The 24051-nt window shown below is 39.4% G+C and overlaps 1 protein-coding gene and 1 long non-coding RNA gene across 2 annotated transcripts; both read left to right on the top strand.

Annotated features, from left to right (window-relative positions):
* The first annotated feature begins 1060 nt into the window (after positions 1–1060).
* Positions 1061–7770, top strand: LOC129350764 (uncharacterized). Its single transcript, XR_008604269.1, has 2 exons — positions 1061–1101; positions 2687–7770. It is a non-coding gene; the product is annotated as an uncharacterized LOC129350764 (long non-coding RNA).
* Positions 7771–10694: 2924 nt separating this feature from the next.
* On the top strand, positions 10695–11392 carry LOC111564394 (cystatin-like). Its single transcript, XM_023263943.2, has 3 exons — positions 10695–10962; positions 11054–11161; positions 11279–11392. Exons 1-3 carry the CDS (start codon positions 10750–10752, stop codon positions 11366–11368), a joined length of 411 nt encoding a protein of 136 aa, XP_023119711.2. The 5' UTR covers positions 10695–10749; the 3' UTR covers positions 11369–11392.
* The last annotated feature ends 12659 nt before the right edge of the window (positions 11393–24051 follow it).

The following is a 24051-nucleotide window of genomic DNA, read 5'->3' as shown; positions in this document are numbered from 1 at the left end:
TGTATTTAGAATACAGATAAATAGTTTGAAAAAAGATTGTGTTAACTGTGTAAGGGACAAAGCTGAAACCTGAAAAATAGCTTCAGTTTTAGCATTTGGATAAAGCACTATCTGGATGACCTAGAAGCCTCACTTTTTCTTTTTTTTGATTCCTACTTATGGGCAAATTTGGTTACTAGTAATTATTATATTTTACACCATATTTTAAGTATTGTGCAAAAGCTGCAACATTAGAACATAGCTAGCTGCTCAGTTGTTGATGATGGTGACATAAAAATCTTAAAAGAAAAATCAGAATGATGGAAAAAAAGATAAACCCAGACATCTTACTTACATAGTCTATGAATGTAACATTCATGCTGTCATAATGTCTGTCAGTAAAGGATGTAAGAGTTTTCAGACCTACACTTTATTAACAAGATAAGACCAAACTCTATTAATCCTTAAGGGATTAATAAGAACGGATATTCCTGGTACAAATATTGCATGAAAATCAAGATTAGATAACATGTGCTTTATTGAAAAGCAGTAAGATATAAGTATGGTACATTACTGATAATAAAGTTAAGACTAGAATAGAAAAAAAAAGTAATACTGGCAATAATTCTGAAAAAGTAAATTAGAATTACATTTGATAATGAAATATTGCACATGAACTAGGTTATGAAATGAAAACAATAGCTGAAAATATTTCTACTCTAAAGTAAATATTTCAGAAATTATTTTGTTCCTTGCCTAATATGATAGTAGAATTTTTCTAAATTATCTTTCAATCATTTATGAAAAATAAAGATATTTTCACCCTTAAGACCAACGCGTGTCCATGTTTTTTGGATATCTGATTTACTTCTTGTAATTAGTGAAGAATCAATGTATTTGAATTCATCAAGACTTAGAGTGCACCTCTTCTGAATATATCATGTAGAAAAATACAATTCGTCAGTTTTTGGACTCATATTGACAAACCTTTGCCCGAGTTTCAGCAGCAGCAGTTCACCCTCCTGCCGCTGGGGGCGGTAATGCAGCCGCTACTGTTTACCAGCTGCCGTAAAAGAGCAGCTAAGAACAAGTGCAGTAAAGAAGAACGATGACCGCTTGGTGGTAAGTGTTGTGATTTATTATTATGGGATACGTTTGGCACGATTAAATGAATGTATGTAGATTTAATATTCACTGTTCACATTCATGCATTCAACGTCTCAACGCCTAAAAGTTTAAACACTGCAAGAGACTCGTTAAATGAAGAGGTTTCCACATTTGCAGCTAATTTGATACCATAAAATACCCAAATTCGTTGTGCCAATGATTGTATTCTAGGGACTTTTTCCTCATGTTTTCCGCTTTTTGCAGGACTTTGCATGCAAAACAAGTGTCTAACTATTCAAATATAACATTTTTGATTAAACCAGATTGAGCTATAAAGTGCTTGTGCTTACAATAATCCCATAATAAGATGAAAACACTCATAAATGTACTTTAATTTCATTCTACCTGATGTGCGTGTTCACCTATGATACATTAAGTATAATTTGTTAATGATATGGAGTAAATTTTGAATGCTAAACCTTTACTTGTAACCAAGTATTTTTGAAGTATGGCATTGCTACTTCTGCTTAATTACATGATCTGTAGCATGGGGAGTTAATAGTCATTTTCAAGTGCTGTCACCGGTTTTCAGTTTTCATTACTGTCTTTTTGTATGTCTGCTTAGGAATTATTTGTGTACCTATGTTTTACACAATCCAGCAGGTTCTTCTCCAGGATCTGGTATATTTGCTGCATTTATTTGACCCTGTGGAATCTTCTACTTCTAATATGTGACACAGGCCAAAAAGCATATAAAACCAAGTGCCCCTAAGTGTTTCATATGGTTATACAGTGTGTTCTGCATGTCCTAGTTCTGCAATTATTGAATGAAGATGATTTGTGTTTAGTTAATCAGTAAAAGCCAGCATATTCATGGATCAAACCAAATAGATGATACTGCTCGGATATTTTGGTCTGTGCATCAGTTTGTTTGCCTGTGACTGAACATGGTGCTTGTGGAGACTAATTCCTGCAGCACAATCAAGTTCTAAAGGTTTAAACAAAGTTCAAGTGTTGCACTGATTGTTTCTGGAAAGTTAGACAATTCTACATCCACAAGCAATTAATTGTTTAAATCATCGAACCAAGTTAGATCATGGCTTCAGTTTTTCAGGTGAGAGGATTTGCTGCTTCACTTTGTCTTAAATGACAGTAAACTGAATGTCTTTAGTTTACTTGATGGGCATTACAAAAAACTGAAAGATGTCCTCTGAGGCTCTGGGAAATTCTGATCGGAATGCAATTTTTAAACGTGATAAACAAGACAATTAATTGATCAATCGAGAAAATAATCTGCAGATTAATCAATGATAAAAATAATGGTTAACTACAGCACAACTACACTTACTCATCACTTACTCGTCCTGTCCATGCTGGCTTCGAAGAGATCCTTTCCTACTGTGAAAAAAATCCCTGCACCCACCTTCAGTATGCTGTCCCCCACCCACACTGTGCACTGTTTCAAGATTTTGGATTGCCAGTGCTTTGTAGGCAGTTTTCCGCAACAACAACAACAAAGGAGCATCTTTTGGGTTATGTCTTTAATGAAGCTCTGCAGTTGTTTTCTTTCCACTAATCCAGATTTTCCTGTCTCTTCTAGGGTTTGTTGTCCATCCAGCAGCATCATCCTCTGCCTGCTTTGTCCAACAACTGTTCTGCAACCGTAGCTGCAAAGTCTCACTCTTCAGTCTTCAAATGCAGTTTGTTTTAGTACAGTCACAGCCAAAATACTTAACAAATCCTAAAAAATCCATTAAAAACTTGAAATTGACTGATTCCACAAAAATACATAAGAAATTTTAAGTACTGGGTCATTTTGGTACCAGTGATCCACTAATGAAGGTCGTGCTTTTTATTGAAAGACACAATTTTTGGAATTTTCAGGAAGTGCAGATGCAGTCCTTCAGCAGTTGATGACACTGCAGAAATACAGACGAACCAACAGCTTGGAAGACAAACCAAGATCTGGGCGTCCAAGGGTTTCTTCAGCAAGAAATGATCACATCCTGATCATCACAGGAGCTTCAGCAGCAGTGGTCAAACCAAACTGGTGTCCAGTGTTCCACCCGCACTGTACGTGACCGACTTTCAGATCATGGCTTAAGGTCCTACAAGGCTGTCAAGAAGCCCCTGATCAATGAGAGGCAGGTTAGTCCAGCGTCGTTGGGCTCAAGCACCCAAGAACTGGACAGCCAGGAACTGGAACAAGATTCTGTGGTCAGATGAGTCCAGTTACCCAGTTAGGGTACACAGAAAGTCAGGCGAAGCATTATCTCCAGCATGTACACTATCTATTGTCAAACATGGCGGAGGCAGTATCATGGTTTGGGGATGCATGAGTGCTGCTGCTGTTGGTCATCTCGCTGTCTGTGATGGCACATTGGACTCTGCCAAGTATTGCCCCTTGCCACACCTCCAGGATCAGTAGAACTTGGCTGCAGGAGTTCAGTATCCAGGTCAGGTCAATACCCGGACATGAGCCCCACTGAAAATCTGTGGAGGATTATCAAAAGTTCTGTTTCAAAGCATAAACCAAATAATTTAGAAGAATTAAAAGCAGTAATTCAAGAAGAATGGGAAAAGATTACTCCTCAACAGTGTGAAAGACTCATGGGGAACATGTCAGCCAGGATTAGAGATCTACTGATGCTAATGGCAGGACTACTAAATATTAATTTGATAATGTGATGGTTTATTAGTTATGTGACGATCGGCGTACGTTTGTCTGTTTGTCTTTCTGTGCGCAACATTACTCAAAAACGGATTTGAATGAAATTTTCAGGGAAGGTCAGAAATGACACAAGGACCAAGTGACTAGTGACTGGATCCATGGATTTGTTAAAGATTTCGATGTCATTGCGAGATAGCTGCACGGCATCACTGTAGCTATAACAAGTGAACACTACATCAGCTGCCTGCCGATGATCACGTGATTGTGATCCTACTGCAAATCCACCGCTGCGGACTTATCGGGACTTATCCGGTGGAAATCATACGACTAAGCAGCCTTGGCGAAGTATTGCGCTCTCTGAGTGCTTTTCTTGTTTGATGGTGTGGTGGCTTATTAATTTTTGTTCAGTTTTGAACACATTCTATGTTATTTGTTGACTTTGATACTGACAACGTTGAGAACTGACATTGAAACTGTCAAGAATTTAGTTTTTCTTGTAAACAATAATATATATATAATTTGTATTTGTTTGTATCTGTCTAATCCAGCAACACCTTTTGAAACACAAAAAGGATTTTTCCACAAATATTTCATGATAACATTTGAGACTGTGTAAAATTTTAAAGGTGTCCGAAATTTTTTTTCCACCACTGCAATTCAACACCCTTGGACTTTGGCGTATATGTTTAGCAGTTGTAGTACCTACAAAATAGCAGTGATCCAAGTCTTTAATATCAGATATGTACAAATACTTCATTCAAAGTCTAAATGTAAAGAAAAAGTGACTTAATATGAAGTAGAGGCTCTGCTGGCACCACTTACAGGTTTGAGTGCAAATGGATGGATCTATGGTTTCACCACATCTTCACATTTAGGCTTGCTGTCTTGTTAGGAAACTAAATAGTTTCATAAATATATGTTATGCAGACTGTTTTGTTTCAGGATTCCTGTATTTTACAGCGTGGTTTACACCTCTAATTTTCCAAGCCTGTGGAGTCTGCATCATTCCCACAGCATGATATTCGAGTTGTGCATGGTGCGCCTTGGTTTATGTGTTTAGTTCACACCAAACATTGCATTTAGCACGATGAGCCCTTCAATGTTTCATTAGGCCTTATGGTGGCCTCCCACACTTGTGCCCTTCTCACTCGGGTTCACGTGTTTTTGAGGATGGATTCACTGCTGTGCTCTTTGATATGCATATTTCAAGTGATGCTCTAGGAATTTTCTTATGTCATGCACCCTACTTTTCAGTAGCCTCATGATGCAATGGCTTTGAGTTCATAATGTAATTTTTACCATATTACTAAACAACAGTTGGCCCTGCGGATAGGATAGAGTTGAAAGTAAAGTATACAGACTGTATATAATTGTACACCATTATGTGATGTCCATTCATCCTAATTATGCAACTTTAGTAGCAATAAAGATTATTAGCAACTATTCAACTGTGTAACTGATCTAATGGAAAGGCTTGTTTAGTGTGTGACATATACACAACCCTTTACATACCAAATATGCCTCCGATAGCTGCTGCTGGATTCCTAAAATAATGTAAAACTTTCATTATTATATCAAATGAAGTGTGGGACAGAATTATTGTCAAATGAAACTGGATTTCAAATACCACATTCAGATTATTTTCAGAGAACTATGCAAATGAAGCCAGTTTGAATAATCTGAATATTTTAATAAAATATCCAACATTACTGAGCAAGAAAACTAAGAAAAGAACCAAAGTCCCATGATAATAAAATAACACTAATACACAATGTCTGTTTGACACAATTACTGGAAGCCTTTAGTAATATTAGACTGCTGCATTTTTCTGATAACAATGACAGCCTGTGAATGATTTATGGCCAGAACAATAATAATAATAATAATAATAATAATAATAATAAAAATAAGCAACTTAAAAAGTAAAAAATAAAAAATTTACATGTGGATGTGAAGTTTGTGCCACATTCTTTTGGCCATGTAATGTATTTATAATTTCCTAACATTTTTCTTGTACCTGTGTGGTATATGTAGTACTGGAAACTGTGTTGAGTTGTAACCACTAGTATGAGTCAACTATCAGCTTATCAGTTAGTTAGATTTGTGTTGTGGTAGCAAGATACAGAAGCTCAGCAAATACAATGCAAACTGAGTAAATCTATTTGTTGGACAGGAATCGTAGCAGAACAGCTAATAAAACACTGCAGCCCTCACAACAGTCTTCTTTTCCATTGTTTCTGTGGAGTAAATTTTTCATACATTTATTTTAAACTGTTCATACAATCAGAGAGTGTGTTGAAGATAACACAAGCGAAGCATTCTCTTACTTGCTGTACTAAGTTGTGTTACTTGTGTTCTCTGCTGTCATTTCTTTTTCAAACAACCACCGGCCTTTTTTTTTTCTATCAAGTCTGTAACAGAAGTTTGAGTTTAAAAAAAGTAAAAGGTTAAAACTATTTGGTAAATGTTCAAAGGAAATACCAGATTGTCATGATTTAGTAATGATGATATCTTTAAAGTGTGTTGTAGAAATTGTGGTGCTTCACACAATCTTGTTTCATCAAAGTTATTCTGTTATGTAGACTGTGCTAGACCTCTGTGTATTATCATTTGAATATCAAGCACTGGTATCACCTTAAAGTAATCACATTATTTCTAAAAGCTAAAGAGGAGCACATTTGTTTGTATGTAAAATGAAAATATAAGAGTTTCCATTTACTGTTTTAAAAATACAGGTTCCACACCAGGAATTCAGTGCAACAAAAACTGATAGACCTTTCATTACTGAGATTCAAGTCCGATAATTTTTAAATACTTAGTCCACTTTTACTTCCGGCTCAATCCTCCTCAATATTGGGAATTCCAGATTTGTTTTGCTCCACCTTTCTCTTTCACATACCCAAAGGTGTTGTTGTGATTTCAAGTGAGGCAACATACTTGACCAGATCGTGGTTTCCACTTTCTTTCACTTGTGTAAATTTGGATTGTTGTTACATTGGCATATTCCTCCTTTGCCAAGTTTTCTGCAGACTGGGAATCATCTTGACAGACAGTATTTTGGTATACACACAGACATTCATAGTGCCGTCTATAATTATAGTGTAATGTGATAAATGGAAGCTCCCCAGTGACACTGGGTTCATGGCAAACATTCTGGGCACATTTAAGCCAGACAAATTTATCTTGGACTAACCTGACCATGGCTCGTACTACCAGTAATTATCAGGCTTCTTGTCATGTATTGTGGCAAAGTTTAATTTAGTTTTGTGCCGTACAGGTTGATGTTATGTCCTTCGCACTGTCTGAGCTGCCATAGAAACTCTTAATTTCCACTGCTAACCACTATACCAAGTCTGACGCGTTTTGCCCATCTGCCCATATGTTACAGTATAAACAGCTTGGACACAGTGGTATCAACACACTAAATACATGAATATAATAGCTGTAGATAGGATATAAGATAGATACGTACATGTGCAGATAAATATTGGTATAAATAGTATCAGTGTCGGCACAGATTTGCACAAATGTTTCACAGCAGCAGCTATCGTGTGTCTCCCAGCTTCAGGACCGACTGCAGGAGAATGGAGATAGTGGAGTCACCCTGAAATGGAGGGAGGGAGGTTTTCTTCAGTAACTCAGCCTACATGTTCACTCAGCTCCTCAAACACCTGACTGAAGAGTAACAGCGCCTTCCTGTGTTTGAATGTGTATATGATTGTCTTTATGAAGAGAGTATGTGACATTTTATGCAGGCTGAGAGCTCTTTCCTTTAGTTACTGTGAACTCTTTTTACCCACTAGCTTTGTGAGTGGGTGTAGTTTTACTTGCAGAACTCACTGTAGCGACAAATTAGCATTTTAAAGATACAATCCTGCATACTGACTGTCACCACCTTCACCGGCCTGTACAGTTTATTCTCTGTGTCTCAGGACAAGCGTTCTTTATTCATTTAATGCCTGTTATCTTCATTGTGTTATCATGTGTGTGATAATAAATAAATACAAGTTTACTGCTTGGGTGTAGTTATTCTCTGGTAAATCCGGAGGTGACTGACTGACATATTTCCCCTCCTTAGGATTGTGCTCACTCAGTTTTCTCACGTTGGGCTCGAGCTATTAGTGCAGAGAAATTGTGGCTTTGATACAATACCTGATCAAATTAATCGATACTGATAATGAAACAATACCACAGCAAAACCTAAAATATGAGGAAAAGTAATGGAAATGAGATGAGACAGCACAAAAGTTGAAATTCTTTTTCCTTACTGCAGATTTTAATCACCCATTTTGACTTTTGCAGGAAGTCAGGTTGTGAGTAACTCTAATTCCAGGGGACTGTCTCTCACTTTTTAAGCACATTAATAATACTACTACAATAATAAATATTTATTAGGAATTTTTAGAGCCTAAATTATTTTAGGAGAGTCTGTACTCAACAGTTTATCATTTTCATGTGGAATTTAACCAAATGAAAAACTAGAAAATGCGCTCCGATCACAGACTTCTGCCAAGAATGTGTGTTGAGTCATTTGTGCTTAGTCTACTTCGGGGCACTACGGCAGTGTGCAGGTTAATAATCCTGGGTTAAATTTCATCACTGGGAAGTTAGTCATACATGTTTATTATTTTCACATGTTCAATGAAATTTTAGTTTGTGTGCAATGAAATGTTTTCTTGTTTGTTTTCTCATATATTTAGGTGTGTTTTTAACAATGAATTTGTAGATTTATAACAAATTCATAGATCATTGTAAATAACTGGATTAAGTTCATAGTGTTATTAAAGCTTTTACATAGTATGCAGTAGTCATTCATCCCCTGTATATTATGTAGTCTCTTTTATGGTTAGTTTTATATGTCTGCAGCTAGATGTCACTTAATAAACAGCACAGGTTAATAATATTGATAATAATGTACACACCATTTTTATCATTACCAGTGCTGATGAGTATAAATTGATTATTATTACTGGTGTTGCTGATATGCATACCTAAAAAACCTGACTTTCAATATTCTGCAGTGACATGAGTTAACATTACCAGTGTGATGTTCGGTGAGTTAGCTGAGAAAAATAAAGCCAAATTAAAGCATTGTAATTGCTCTCACTAAATTGCTTCATCATCATCAGACGGTGAAAAAAGTTTTCTTCTTACAAAATGAATCACACCTATTTGGCTTACGTTTGAAAGCATGATTTAGACGGGGGCACTGTCAGTCTAGACAAGACCACTCTCATCACGATACAAAAATTTCATCAAAGGATGAAGGTGATCACACAGAACAACTTTTTATTGATCTGCAGCAAAGTGGACCCAAATCCTGTTAGCAAAATGTCCCCCCAAAAATATAACAGAGCTACCAAATCTCCTGATCAAGGGCTCAGGTTATTCTACTTTCTGAAAATGTGTATTCTGGAACATCTCACAGAATCAATCCAGTGTCTCAGCCCCCAGCTTCATACAATTCTATAAACATGAACATCCTTACTACAACATACAGAAGAATAAATATAGAATAATCAAACACAGAATTAATGACACACTCACAAACACAATATCTCCTGAGAACACTTTACAGACGCTATTCTCTAAATGGGACATTTTCATTGTCAAAATGGGACCCTTTATATTTTTACATAAAAAAAACTAAATGAAATAAAACAAGATAATTAATGTCACCATTTTAAGGTCTTTGTGAAAATACAGAAACTCAACTGAAATACTCATGTGGGCCAATAAAATGTATTAAGCATTTGTGTCACCATCTGTTTTTGTAATGTTCAAACAGGGCTTTCAAAATTATTTTGACCTTCATCATCACATATGTCGTCTAATGCATTCACTTAAAAATATTCAGATGTTTCATGTTCATTTGAATAATCATATATATGTTAGAAGAAGAAATAAAATACCCACTAATAGCTAGCTGGATTTTTTTTTTTAATTGGTGTGGTAATACTTTTAAGTAGGGGGCTAAAACATAGCTTTTTAGCTTTGCTATCTGATAGCATACTTGCAAGAAATTATATTTGATCCTGTTTAGAAATGGGATTTCATATAAGACAGCGTGTATTTTTTTGATCCTCAAAAATGTTTAAATTTTTTCCCCCCAACAAAATGAGCAGTGTCCCATTTTAACAATACACAATTGGTAAAGGGGGGCACTAACACAATTTGCATTTTTTTAAAGTGCAAAAGGAGTCATTTTGATACATTATTATATCCCATTATAAAAAATAAAAAAAATTATCAAGCCATGAATATTGTTTTTTAGACTTTTAGAAGCTAAGCTGTTTCTATGTGAAAGCACTTTACCATTTGATTTATCACAGTGACTATGATATTAGGTGTGCCTGCATGTGATGCCACACATACTTTTATAACATCATTACCATGCGAACTTTTTTTCCTCCTTTTAAAAAAAATCCAGTAAGTTTTTAGCAGTGCGTAAGTGTTGACTAGGGGTTATTTTCTGTATTGCTTGAAAAGATACTAATTGCAAAGCCTAACTGTCCCAATTTGCTAGGCGTCTCATTTTAATAAGACTTACCCTATAAGGCACCTGTGAATTTTGTCTAAATGTTTATAGTTGTATATCTAATTAGGTAATAAATACAAGTGTTTCATAATGTTTTACCATACTACTGTGATTTCTATGAGTCTTCAGAAAGTCCACTGTGGATCAAAACATCGTTGTATTTGTCTTTATGATTAAATATGTGTTATTTCCATACTTGTGATTTTGTATGTTTTTGTTTTTCAGTAGATTTGCCTGTTTTCCACCAGCAGCTCCAGCTTCACGGCAGCTTAGCAACCCGGTTGCCGCGCAACGACCCAAGTTTGTGTTGCCCTCGCAGCGGCGCCGCTCTAAAATCTAATCAGCAGATTGGACTCAGGTGTGCGGGTTAGCTAGCACGTTTAAACCCCGCTCTGATGGCGAACCGACACAGACGCCCCTTGTAGCTACATAGAAACAACTTGTTGGTTTTAGGATGTTTGTCTGGTTTTGTTTTCTAGTTTGTGCTTCCTTCACCGGCTGGTTGGTGACCGTCGGACAATTTATGACCGGCGAGCCGCACTCAGTTCCGGTCAACAACAGTCAGGTTCTGACGGCAGCTCGGTTCGCTGTGGTTGAATTCAACAAAGCCAACACACAAGAGCGGTTTGCCTACAAAATTATGAACATTACATCAGCCAAAATGCAGGTAAAAGTTAACTCAGGAGGTGTGTGTGTGTGTGTGTGTATATGTTTATTAAAGTTGAACATATGTCAAGAAGTGCTGTCATTTTGTGTAGATAGTCGCGGGGATAAACTACATCCTGGAGGTGAGGCTGGGACGAACAGTGTGCAAGAGAAACGACACTGCTGACAGTGAGCCCTGTGCTCTTCACCCTGAACCCAAGGCAAGTTCAAGATTTCAGGTGGTGCATGACTGAGAAAGTGACCGAAGAGCTACCAGCTGTGCACCTTACTTTGCTGCAAGAGTTAAAGTGGAAGGACTTATTTGCCGTTTATTTCAGGAGCGCCTGTGTCACTTCATCGTTACAGACGTCCCGTGGGAGAATTCACGTGTTCTTACTCGGAATGAGTGTCACCCAAATAAAAACTAACACCCTGATGTGCTGCCAAGTGAATACTGAAAGATACTGAAATTCTTTAGAGTGCTTATTAGCATAACGTGCACACCCTGAATTTATAACAGCACGAGCATAAAGCAATGATTTTATTGGCTGCCAATCTATGCCACTTGTTCCAACACTGAGCTGAATAAGTTCAGTGACCTGCACTCACTCGGCATTGTATAGGGCAAAAAAATGGCATAATTATTCCAGTGAGTGACCGGGGCAGCTTTACTGTGCCTCATCTCTCAGTGTGTGTCCTGGCAGCTGTAAGGCTCTGGTTGCGTGTCAAGCTTGGTCAGACACATGGCTGCTAAACTGAGATGAGGCTACACCTCTCCACACTACAACCGCAGTCTCCAGAAGGGCTCTGTATGGAGGATTACAGGCATTTTCAGATTACTGCTCAGCAAGACTGAACTGTCTGCTGCTCTGACCCCCTTTTTTTTATTATAAACAGGGTGAAATAAACAGCTCACTGATGGCGTGTATGTTTGAATAAAAGCAAACGGCACAGGGAGAAATTGTAAAATGTGTGTAGGATATATTAATGAGCATACTTTGGGGCAGAAGTGGTGTGTGTCTGCAGATATCTGATCTAGTACACTTAGAAGCTGCATTGTGATCGCATTTGCAAGAGACAAAATGTGGGGGAAAAAAAAGGCTAAAATGTGTCGTTCCTATTAAATAAATGAGATATTGGTAAGTGGCGTGGGGGCAAAAGGGGTTGCGTCTGTTTGGCTTTGATTACAGTAAACAGCCGCATGGATAAGCGGTTCACACACCCTCTCACCCAGCCCATAATGTCTCTAATCGTGGATGTCTTAATCAAACTGAGCGAAACATAAAGAATTGGCTGGCACTGTGCATTCGGTAGCAGGGGTTAGGAATGTGGGGGAAGGGGGCTACTCCTTAATGTGGGATGACTAACATTGAAGCTCCAGTGCCACGAGTATGCCCTGTCCATCTGCCATTCCACTCACCCACCCACCCACTGACACACTAACAGGTGCATGCACGCAGATACACGTGTGTTTTCCGTGCACGCGCTCGCATTCTCCACCCAGCACTCTGGCCCTACCCCTGTCCTCACTTAGCCTGGGCAGCAGATGGTGAAGGGGGGGTAAGGCTTGTAGCACCCCCTCCTCCCTCCCTCCTCCCTCCCTCCCCACTCCAAGCCACCAGCCCATCACCCCGTATTTTTTATTTTTTTCCTCCCGCGAACACCACCCCACCCCTCTTTGTGTTGTTGAAGAGCCTGAGTGTTGAAAGGCGAGCCCCAGCTTGTCTCCCCCCCCAACAAATCCTTGGCTGGCTGCCATTGGCGGGACTCAGTCAGGTGTCCTAATGCTTCAGTTAGGGGAGGAAACGCTGGTTAATCTGCCCATCGCGTGCCACCAGCCATGGCCTGGCCTCTTTGTGTCTGGCACCCCTCTGATCAGTCCCTCCACCCCTTCATCTGTCTTTCCCCCTTCTCTTCCAACCCAGTTTCTCTACCCCAAGACGTGTCATCCTTTCTTCAGGATCAAGCCCCCTCTCTCCTCAAGATGTGTTTTCAGCTACATTCTTTACAGACAAATCCAGCAGTTTTGGCTGTTGTCCTGCACCACTGTTGATGGATTTGAACATTTCATTGTTGTGATCAGTCACTGAGCCCCTCTTTGTTTTCTGCTGACTCATCGCAGGCATCCACTGTACCTGCAAATGCACCTTACAGGATTATTATACTCTTCATCATTATAACTTGTGGTGCTTCTCGCCTGCGGTCCATATTAAGGATTTTCAGTGCATACCATGAGTTAAGATGTAGAACTTGAGCCGTTAGAAGAATTCACTGCTCCCTTTCCTCTTGAAAACACCATTGTAGTCATGCTCACTGACCTCATTGTTGGTCCCAAGTCATAGTACATCATTACAAAATGCTGTTGGCCATTTGTAATATCAGAGTTGCTTTGTAAAGGAATACCTGAAGTTGATAGCAATGCAAAACTGCTAGAATTTGAAGTGAAATCTACATTAATGCTCCGTAAGAAAGGATCAGAATCTGTCCTTATCTATTCTTTTTTCAGCTTTTATATTTTGCTCTCTGTGTATCATCACATGGCCTCTCACCTATCTGGTGCCACTGAGGCAGCATCACTCAGTGCTCCTGGAAGGTGCACTGCTCTGATTAGGATGAATAATGCGTCGATGCTATTTGGAGGTGGCTGATATGGGACGGTTGCGTAACCAGAGAGGAGTCATTACCATTTGACCCCTGCTGACCTTCTTTTTGATTGACCCCTGGTTTGGTCACCGCTTTAGAGCACAGCCAGGAGTATAAGGTCAGAGTTCAAAGTATCCTCAGCTGTGCTGTCATGGAAACGACAGCGTTTGCTCTTCTGATGGTCAGTGTTAATCTAAGGACAGTGGCTCATTCAAAACAAAGACTTTCATTTGCTGTTATTTCAACTCTCTTATGAACGGTTTGGTGTTCACTACTTTAAAGTTCCAAAACTGCATGTTTTTGTAATTCAACTACAGCCAAACTTGAGGCATTAATCTTTGTGGAGTGATATCAGATTTGATAATATTGACACATGTACGTAATGGCACCTCGTGATGCTCTCTGAGTTGCTTTGCAGATGTGGCTGCAAAACGTTTAAAACTGCCTGTTCCATTTTACTGAATTGTTCTTCTGTGTTTACCTGCCGTTTCTGTATTTTACATGCTGTGTTTGGGTGTTCGTAATATGTACTCTGTGCAGAACAGCTCAGATCCCCCTTTCTTAGCTCGGAGTCCTCCATTGTGGTCAATCGAAACACACCCGCGGTTTGTTTTTCCACTTCCTGTTTGTGACCAGTGTACAGGGTTTCCTTGCAATCAGTGCTGCGGCAGGGGGGAGAAAAATCAATATTTTCAATGTAATGTGTGGCCAATGGAATAGGAGAATGATTTATGTAGGGATGGCTACTCCCTGAATCAGTTGGGGTTTGTGCTTGGTGGCCGGATGAATGAAGGGAAGGAGGGGTGGCGGCACAGCGACCCAGAGCAAGAGGAACTACAAAAGGTTAAAAAAAAAAAGTGCGCTTTGCTGCTGCTGATCGTGGCACCACTCCTCTCCTCTTTCTGCTGTCCCTCTTCTCTCTTTTCATCTCTCCAACACACCATGCTCTCTGACTGTCCCACTTAATCTTAGCGCTGTAGTATTATGAGACTAAAGACCAACGGGACACAACACGCACACCAGGAGTTTAGCAGGTTGTGGACCACCAGCCAGAAACGGCATATGTCCCTCTCCTCTCCAGATTAATGAGAGCATGTTAATATTACTATACAGTGGGAGAGGAGGGGATAGGGGCAAGGAGTACAGAGGGGTGGGAGATGAAAGGTAGAGGGAGAGTGTAGGAGCCAGGCAGACAGACTGAAATTCAGAGGGAAGCAAGAGGAACGAGAACAAGTCTGCGAGGGAAGGAGGGAGAGAGCAAGTCTTGGAAAGAGACAGAAAGATGGAAGTGTGGAGGCGGGAAAGAGCGAGAGAAGCGAGGACATAACAACCATAGAGAAATGTGTGTGTGTGTGTGTTTGCTTTATTGCAGTGGCCCCACCTACCCCTCCATCCTGTTAAGGAGGCACAGTCCTAAGGAGGAGGGGTAGGATGGTAGGATCCCCTCCCTCAGCCACCGACACATACACATACCCTGGCTCATACACACACTCTGCTCTGTGAGGGAGCAGTCGCTGAAGAGCTCTGGATAGACCATGCAAGGTTCTGCAGGTGTCCCACCCTTCTCTCATGACATGGATGCTTTAGGAGGTACTGTTTGATTTTGTTTCCTTCTCATTTTTGTCTTTTGTGCCAATTCTTACTCAGTTTCCCGTGGTTTTCTCTCTCTCCTCGCTCGTTCGAAAATTTCCTCTCTTCATGTTTCAGAGTAATCCGTGAGCCTCTGCTGCTGATGTGTATGTGTTTGTATGAGATTGCATGTGCGTTTGTGTGACACTGAATGCGTGCTTGTAGGGTTGTTTACAAGCTCTACTGTAGCCGCAGGTCTGACAACTTTAGAGAGATTCTATTAGCTGCATGTGTTTCATCTCAGCTTTATTTTATTATCCCGCAATGCATTTTGCAAAACAAATTTTATAGGGTTCACAGCTTTGGCTGCTTGTTGCATTATTTAATCTTGCATTTTATTTTTATTGGCACTCAACACTAAAGGGTGGAGGTAGACATAGCGCATTATGCATGCTCTGTATACACCCCACATATGCGTATTCATGATGTTTGGGTAGAGGCTTTTAGTCAAAGCAACTCTAGTAGAATTACACGGCACCATCTTTACAGCAGGAGTAGTGTTTTTTTGACTGTGATAGTGATGATGGAGACTGTGGAAGAGTTGGAGATGAGCAGAAGGATTTGGGGGAGTTTTTTAGTTGGTTTTAACACTTCACGGTATTCTTTGAACAGTAATTTAATAAGTAGCGAAGTTGTGCAGTGCTGCGTATTTTTTTGTCATTTCATTATAAAGTAGATCTGAGTGTCATATAAAGAACTAATTGGTCCAAGGCCAAACCCAGTTACATGGTTTGTTAAAGAGAAATAAGGTTGATGGCAGCAAAAATGGCAAACATTCACATAACGAGGGTGTGTGTGTGTGTGTGTGTGTGTGTGCATGCGTGTGTGTGTGTGTGTGTGTGTGTGTGTGTGTGTGTGTGTGTGTGTGTGTGTGTGTGTGTGTGTGTGTGTGTGTGTGTGTGTGTGTGTGTGTGTGTGTGTGTGTGTGTGTGTGTGTGTGTGTGTGTGTGTGTGTGTGTGTGTGTGTGTGTGTGTGTGTGTGTGTGTGTGTGTGTGTGTGTGTGTGTGTGTGTGTGTGTGTGAAAGAGAGCACATGTCTTGCATGTAGCGTGGTGTAGTGGCACCTACTACACCCCTCTTCTGTTAATGCTGAGGTGGAGGCACAGTGAAAAGCAGCCCTCATCTTTTACATTGATGAGTACATTCACTATGCGCATTTTATTTCTGTATTCAGCAGAATCTTTAATTCTATATTCATAATAAATCTATATTTTACAATCTTCATTTCATTTTGAATGTTGAATTTTAGTCCGACTTTACTGGGATGACTAAGACAAAATAACCAGATTATTTTGCTGCGTTTCAATGCGACCAATCCAACACATTTCACTCACTTTTGTAGCTTTTGTGAGTTACTTTAGGATGCCATAATGATGGTATTATTCATTTTATTTTTTTGTCAAACAATGTTTAAAGACAGCCCTACTCGTATTATCAGTGCTTTTCAAAATTTGTCCAGGTAAGGTCATCGCATCTCTGTTTGCAAATCAAATTGGTGGCCATTTGTTCAAACAGAACTGACAAATAACCTCTAAATCCATCTTGCAAATCTGTTCTTTCCACAATATCTCCCCCTCATCCCTTTCTTATGCTCATCCTTTAGGTCTAAGCAGCGTTCTCCCCCCCACCCCTTTTTTTTAGGCTTGTATTGACCTGTTAATAGTATTATCCACAGAGCGTGTGGCAGGGCTAGGGTCACATCCCTCTAGGGTTTGGATGGTCAACCCTCTGGCCACGGTTTGGTCAGAGAATGGCCAATAGGACCCAAGCTGTGGTCATCCTTCAATCTCGCTCCTTTCAAAGCAGAGGTCACGTGAGTCAAAGGGTAATAAGTTTAACCCCTCGAGGGGTGAGAAGGCAGAGGTCACAAACAAGGCTATTGGGAGAAGGTTTGCATCATCAATCAGTGGCACTCCTTGTTATATCTCTGCATATCGATGACGTGCTCGTTGCTGCCAATCTCATTTGCATGGCCTGCTAAGCACAAAGGGCGGCCATTACAATCATATAAATGTGAACCAAAGTAACGGTATTGTGAAGAGAGGGAGTACTTTCAGTTTTCATACTGTTCTTGCTTACACCATAATTTTCCTTTTAGGGTTTGTGAAATTTTCACCTCCTCAGTTATGCAGAGTATCCTAATTGTTTATAAATGCACTTCACTTGTATAAAAGGAAATGCAGCTCGGTCAGTTTACCCCAAAAAAAGGCTTGTAAAGAAGAATATATATCGTCTTTGCAGAATTTAGGTGCTGCATTGTGTTATTACGTCTTTGCAGTTTGTTTATGCTAAAAATCACAGTGATACAATAGATTACATTTTTTCAATACTCATCATATTTCAACAACTAGTGTCCCAATTTATCCAAAATGTAGATATACTGTGTTATGACCGCTATAAACGGGGGCTGTGTAATTATTTTGGTCTGTTTTCCCTGTTGCAGGAAAAGAGTTGTTTCATGATGGTTGTATGTGAATGATCGTAGGGTTTTTTCTGAAGGGGTGTGGCCTTGTCAGTGCATTTCCACATTTTCCCTGCCAGTACACGTTGTCACAGCCTCGCATGCGAGTATTCAGTCTTCCAAGAGGATGCTATTAAAATACTGTCCCTCAATGTTATTGTGACAATTTCTTGAGTTCTGCTGTAGATGAGCAAGTGTATTCCTCCCTGTATATCTGAAATGGTGCTGTGCTGATGTTTCAGCATCTCCCAGAGGTCTCCTCTCCCTGGCTGATGTTAGCGATGTGTCAGCATTAAGCTAGGCCTGCCTGCTAGGCTGCTGAGGCCGTGGTGGCGACCAGCCCAGCCTGGCCAAAAGCCAGACCAGACATGTCTTGGCACTAGACAACAGAGACGTGACAGGATCAAGGATTGGCGGAAATAAGCTCCTACAGTATGCAGTATTGTTGATCCATTGATCAACAAATACATATATATCATGTACATTTCATTAGAATTTGAAGGTTAAATATTTTTTTCCATGTTTTTTTCTTTTTCTTTCAACAGTGAACTATGATGGGTGAGAGAGCAGGGGATGAAAGAGGACGTGTGACGAAGATCACAGGTCAGACTCCTAACCAAGACGTCGAAGTTACATGGTACGTCCCTTTGCCAAACGATCCACTCTAACAGGCCCGATGTGTATTACTTTAAGCGATACTCCACATGCGTATTACATATATGGATTGCGGTGTATATATGTTAGGCTGAGCACGCTATGGGATGTGTGCATGCCATTAAGTGTGTGAATAAGAGAGATGTACATGTTGCTCAGTCAGCTATTGCACAGAAAGAGACCATCAATCACAAATGCACGGTAGCTGCATTGCTCTTTTGCTGGTCCCTTAAGTCCTCTCTCTTGGCTGAAATTACACAGCACTTTACCTGCAACACTGCATTCTTCTGGACTTTGTCTCAACCCTGCACCATAACTCATGCAACACATTGGTTCGGTGCCATGGCGAGAGTTGCAGTTGTGTACACAGTCGTACAGAACGTTTCTAACAGGTTTTCGTTCTGTGGTAACAAATGCACAAGGGGAGGTCTGTAATGTTTGTGACTTGCACACTGTCTTAAAATGGCAGAAATACGCAAAATAAAAGAATGAGGGGACCGCTTATTGTGTTCGTATTGTAACGTCACCCCTCTGTAGATATTGTGAGCTGTCTGAGACCATAGTACTGTCTGTTATTCAAGCCTTACTGTTGCAGTAACCACCACAGGCCTTTATTAACCTCCGAAAAATGCTCCTTTTTGTCTGCCTAACGTCTTGTTTTCCCATATTGATAGCAGTTTCTAAAGAAGTCTGTGTGCCCAACTCTCTTATAAATAGCTCATTATTTTTGTTCTAATATTTGACCAATATTAGCATTACCCACATTTTTTATTGTTTTATACCTTTGCCTTTATTGCCAGAATAAAATTTTTTGTTCTGTCAAATATTCTCATAAAATATCCAAGTTTTTTTGTTCTCAATATTTTACAAATTTTTCAACAAATTTTATCAAGCAAGATGTTGTCAAATTTCTTAGCGTTTTATGGTATGGGCCAAACCAAACTACCTTTGAAGGATGAGCATAAAGACCTTGGGTTTAGGATAAGAGATGAAGTAGAGCAGGCTGAGGCCTCAACGCATTTTGCAATATTGCTGCAGGTTTTGGAGAGCACAAGTGATAAGCAGCAGGTGGACTGGTTATTGCGGTGATAAGAGCAGGTGATCGATCATGTGGTCAAGGTCTTGTCTTTCAGACATAGTTTGACCAGCTGTAAGGTTCACTTCACATTTATCTCCTGGACTACGTCAGTAGCTCTGGAAAAAAAACTGCACACCATACACAAGTACTTAAATAGGGTAAAAACCTGCCCGCCTTCTTAGATCTATTTATATAGGTTCAATAATTTTTTTTTTGTCTGGCAATTGTGGAAGCAACACTTTGATTGTTTTTGGTCACTTAAAATGTATAGAGGAATAGAAAAAAAGGTTCATTAAAGGAGTTAAATATCTACCTGTATTATGCACAGGTAGAAGTGTCTATTGACATCCACAGTTGCATAACTTGAAAAAATGAATCTAGAAAGAAGCCGGCTCTCAGACGGCGTCTTACTGAAGTCATGTGGTGTCCAGGTTGTCAAGAAATGCTCTTTATAAAGGTCACATATTACTGCTTGCTATGTTGTGATGTGGCCAATAAAACAGCCAATAACTGATTGTGAAACATGAACTTAATTAGAATGTTTTGTCAAGGGCTTTATCCTAGGAATTGTTAATAGGCATTTAAAGAAGTAAAATAATAAACTAAACTTTGGTGATGGCTTAAAGAGAACCCCATAATTAACAGTTTTAGTAAATACAACAAATACTTGGATAAGCAAACTGATATTGCGGCTTGTGTGTTTGAAAGTGTACATCCTTATAATCTGAGGGCGTGTTTCGAACTTCAGCTCACAGAGAAGCAGAAGATTCTTCATTATAAAAACCTCTAATTTTATGATCCATTCCTAAACATGACTCATGTCTTCAAGTTTATGAGGCAAACTGATCATAAATATAACTGAGACTCAACATTACATAATGACTGTGTATTTTATGAGTCGAAAATAATCATACCACACGAACTGATTACATTTATTTCATAGGGAATTCAAGGGGCCCATTTTTGAATTTTAAGTGGCTCGTCTTAACATTTGATTGTTACCTTGTAATTTTTGCCAATACTCTATTTAGTTAAGGAGAGAAGTTGAAAAGATAATGAGGTGTCGTTCAGTACGATCTGTTAAATCAAGGTGATGAACGGAGACCTTGAAATAACCATAGGCCTATAACAGAATGCTCCCTGGGAAAAGGGCAGTCTTCCAATGGGCCTAAATCGACTCCTCGCTCATTTACATGAGACATAAATTCACATTTAAATGGCAGAAAATTGCTTGGGTGGCTGATACACTGGGGCATATGAAATTATAATTGTAGTCAGCCATGTGTGTGTATGGAGCCGGGTGTGATATAAGATTGAAGAGATGTGTGGAGGAATTATGCATCCAATAACTGAGATGGGATGTAAATATGGTCAGGACAGTCAGTAGTCTGATGTGCTATCGGTCCATTTCATGTGGGACTCCAGTGCAGGGGCTAAATGGCAGCCAGTCTCATGCTGAACTACTGGCAAATTAAAACTGCTCTCCACTATGGTGTGCATCTGAAATTAAGTAACTAGTCTAAATGTGTTTACTTCCCTTGCAGATTTAAGACTAGTGGCGCTGTGGTGAACAAGTTTTCTATTGATTAATCTGCTGATTATTTTCTATATTAATCCCTAAAATATGGCGATGTTGTCAAACATCCTCTTTTTCTCATTACAACAGTTCAAACCCCAAAGACATTAATTTTAAAAGTGATAACACCGAAAACCCCCAAGGCTGGGACCAGAGAACGTGTTGTGGCTTTGCTTAGAAAAAAGACTAAAAAGATTATCCGAATAGTTGCAGAATTTTCTGTTGTTGGATTATTCAGTTATTTGTCCAGTTGTTACACTTCTAAAAGTACTTGTCTTGGTGTATGAATGCATGTTGTTATTTGATAGCAACCTTTAAGGGGAATTTACCACAAGACTAATCAATCTGTGATCGAATTATACATTTTTGTTTCATAAAATACACATTGTAATTGCTTTTATGTGCTTATTACTGTCCTTGTATTGGATATGGCGGTACACTAGATGAAACCACCCTCAGATTTGTAGCTTGTTCTCTACTCTCAGACCTCGTCTGCCCCCTCCTCATCCTACGCTTCCCTTTCTTGGTGCTTTTTTTTCCTTTCACCTCTACAGAAGGGCTCCTAACGGAAAGGCTGGGACAAATACACATGTCACATCAGTTCACGGAGATCCCAATTGTTTTTAGCCAATGTGCAATTCTAAGAGGTCTCTGGGTTGCGTTTCTCAGCATGGCTTCGTATACGCAAGGGTAGTCCCGCATCATTTCACACAACTCTTGCACACCATGCTGCACTTACTCATATTTACTGACTCATATTGAACATGTGTAGCACCGTTCTCAGTAATTTTCGATCTGAATGTCACCACATGTCATTCAGTCCAAACTGGACCATCAACAAATAGTACAATATAGCTCACCAGGAGGCCCCTTACAGACCTGTTTCATAATTTGGGCAGCTCTGTCTATTGTATCGGGCTCCTTTGATAAATTTACCTCCAGCTGATGCATCGGTCTTTTCGTTAGAGGAGGACAATTGCTTGTACAGTGCAGGTCCAGGACCTTAATGAAGTGCTAAAGCACACACATTGACTACAGGGCACAGAGGTTGTTTTTTGCTCCTAACATTAGATGACAGCTAACGGAGCAGACAACACCGTGAAAGGATGGAGACTAAAGGTCATATGGTGATATCATTATTTTATTGTTCAGTGTTGTATGTGAGCATCAGTAAAGCATAAAAAGATTTTTTCAACAGTGAATTGAAATCATATTGATGAGTCATAATTAGGGATTAACTGAAGAAAACGATGATTTGTGGTTTAAGTGGTTGTCAGGGTGAGACCATCAATGTACAGCAGGATCTTGACCCAACATTAAGCTGAACTGCTTTATATTTCCTTACATAAAAATTAATAAAAAATTTAAACTTTAAATATTGTTAAATGTATTACTTACTATGAGAGGACTTGTTTGTACTCATGGTGGAGCATAACACCACTAAAACATTACCAGTATTAGTTTGATTTGCAATTTCTTTGTTTTTTCTCGCAGTACTTTGGCTGTTCTGCTCTTTATTTTCAAGTTTAATCACACAAGACATCTAGAGATGCACAAGACCCAAGCCTCTGGTGTAAGCAGAGAGAGAAGTACAGCGTAGGACAAATTTTAAATATACGGAAGTCTGTAAACTTAAGAACTTAAAAAGAAAAAACTTAAAAGAAACAACTACTCATCAGCTTTTATTGAAGTATTTTAAAACGGCTGTTTTGCTGATATTCCATAGTGCATATTTCCTTACATATTTCCTTTTGAAAACCGAATGAGGTGGAATACAAGCGTTATTGTTTTCTTTTAACCTGGGCAGCCTTAAAACATTTTATAGAAAAATAAGCCTTTAGGTGTTTTTTTTTTGGATAATTTTTTTATTTTAGGACTTAATATCAGATGATTTGAATTATCTTATGTCCTTTCTTAATAGCAGTATTGCATGATTTTATGCTAAACTGTAGGGGGACAGGTTGGGGGGCCTCATGATGTTGGGACAGATGGCATTTAGCTCTAGCTGTGCAGAGCTCAGTGGGACCCGAAGCTTAAGAGGTTAGGCCTGTCAAAACCACTCTGTTCATTCACTGCCTAACAAAGTGTGGACTGTCAGCCTGTTCCGTTTAATAAACTTAAGATTTTTCTTTTGTCAACGCCTGAGCAACACTTTGCAACTCGATGACCTGAATATCCCAACATACATCCTGGCTCAATGGAAAAGATGGCACCTCTGGCGAAAGAGTTACCAAAATGGGTGGACATATGTCTTCTGCGGTCAGTTAAACTGTGGTAGCTCATAGTGTTTTATTAATTAAACATAATAAGCTTAGAACAAAAGATTTTTTGTTACTCGTATGCATGAGTGTGGATTAATATGTGCTCATATTACATGTAAAATTATCCATTTTGTTAGAATCCAGAAGTAAGTGACTATCAAAAACACCTCAAGGATTAAAGTATCATATATATCTCATGTTGATACACCAGGCTAGTGAATCTCAGTGTTTCATTATTTGCATTCTGCTCTTTAGTCGATACTATAGTATGTATACAGTGTAGATGTAGACAGGAAGTGCTGAGAAAGAAAAGCAGATGACAGACGAACGGACATTGTTGTAGTTAAATGATTTTAACCCCTCTGCCACCAGAATGGCTGATATTCTGTATTTTTGTTCCAACCTCTGAATGAAGCCCACCTAAAATGTGAATTTTTCAAAGCATCATGCTTCACCACAAGAGGGAGACATACTGTAATATGCAGCTGGATTCTTGACCACGCTGTACATTCCCCCCAGAGCTACACTGCTGATCTGCAGTCAAAACTGCTGAAGCACAACCAATAGTTTAGTTTAAGTTGCCAGAATATCCTGAATCCATGCGATTCAGCGGTATTGTTGAAGAAATATGTCTAATTGTGTCATTCTGCTCTCTCCTCTCCCCATCTCTCAATTTGTTTCAGTGTTTGCTGAGGTCAAAGGCTGAAGGCTGTTGAGTGGGGACCTGAGTGAGAGGCCGGGGTGACATCTGACCTCTAACTGGGCGTGTGGCTGACCCTGGAGGATATGGATCAACAATGGGAGGCACG

This window comes from Amphiprion ocellaris, chromosome 16 (assembly GCF_022539595.1).
Source record: "Amphiprion ocellaris isolate individual 3 ecotype Okinawa chromosome 16, ASM2253959v1, whole genome shotgun sequence".
NCBI lineage: Eukaryota > Metazoa > Chordata > Actinopteri > Pomacentridae > Amphiprion > Amphiprion ocellaris.
This window is presented reverse-complemented; position numbering and strand designations above follow the sequence as displayed.

Coding starts and splice junctions, on each gene's coding strand:
- LOC111564394 (XM_023263943.2), top strand. CDS start 10,750: ATGTTTGTCTGGTTTTGTTTTCTAGTTTGTGCTTCCTTCACCGGCTGG. Junction 10,963..11,053: donor TTACATCAGCCAAAATGCAG/GTAAAAGTTAAC, acceptor CATTTTGTGTAG/ATAGTCGCGGGGATAAACTA. Junction 11,162..11,278: donor CTCTTCACCCTGAACCCAAG/GCAAGTTCAAGA, acceptor CGTTTATTTCAG/GAGCGCCTGTGTCACTTCAT.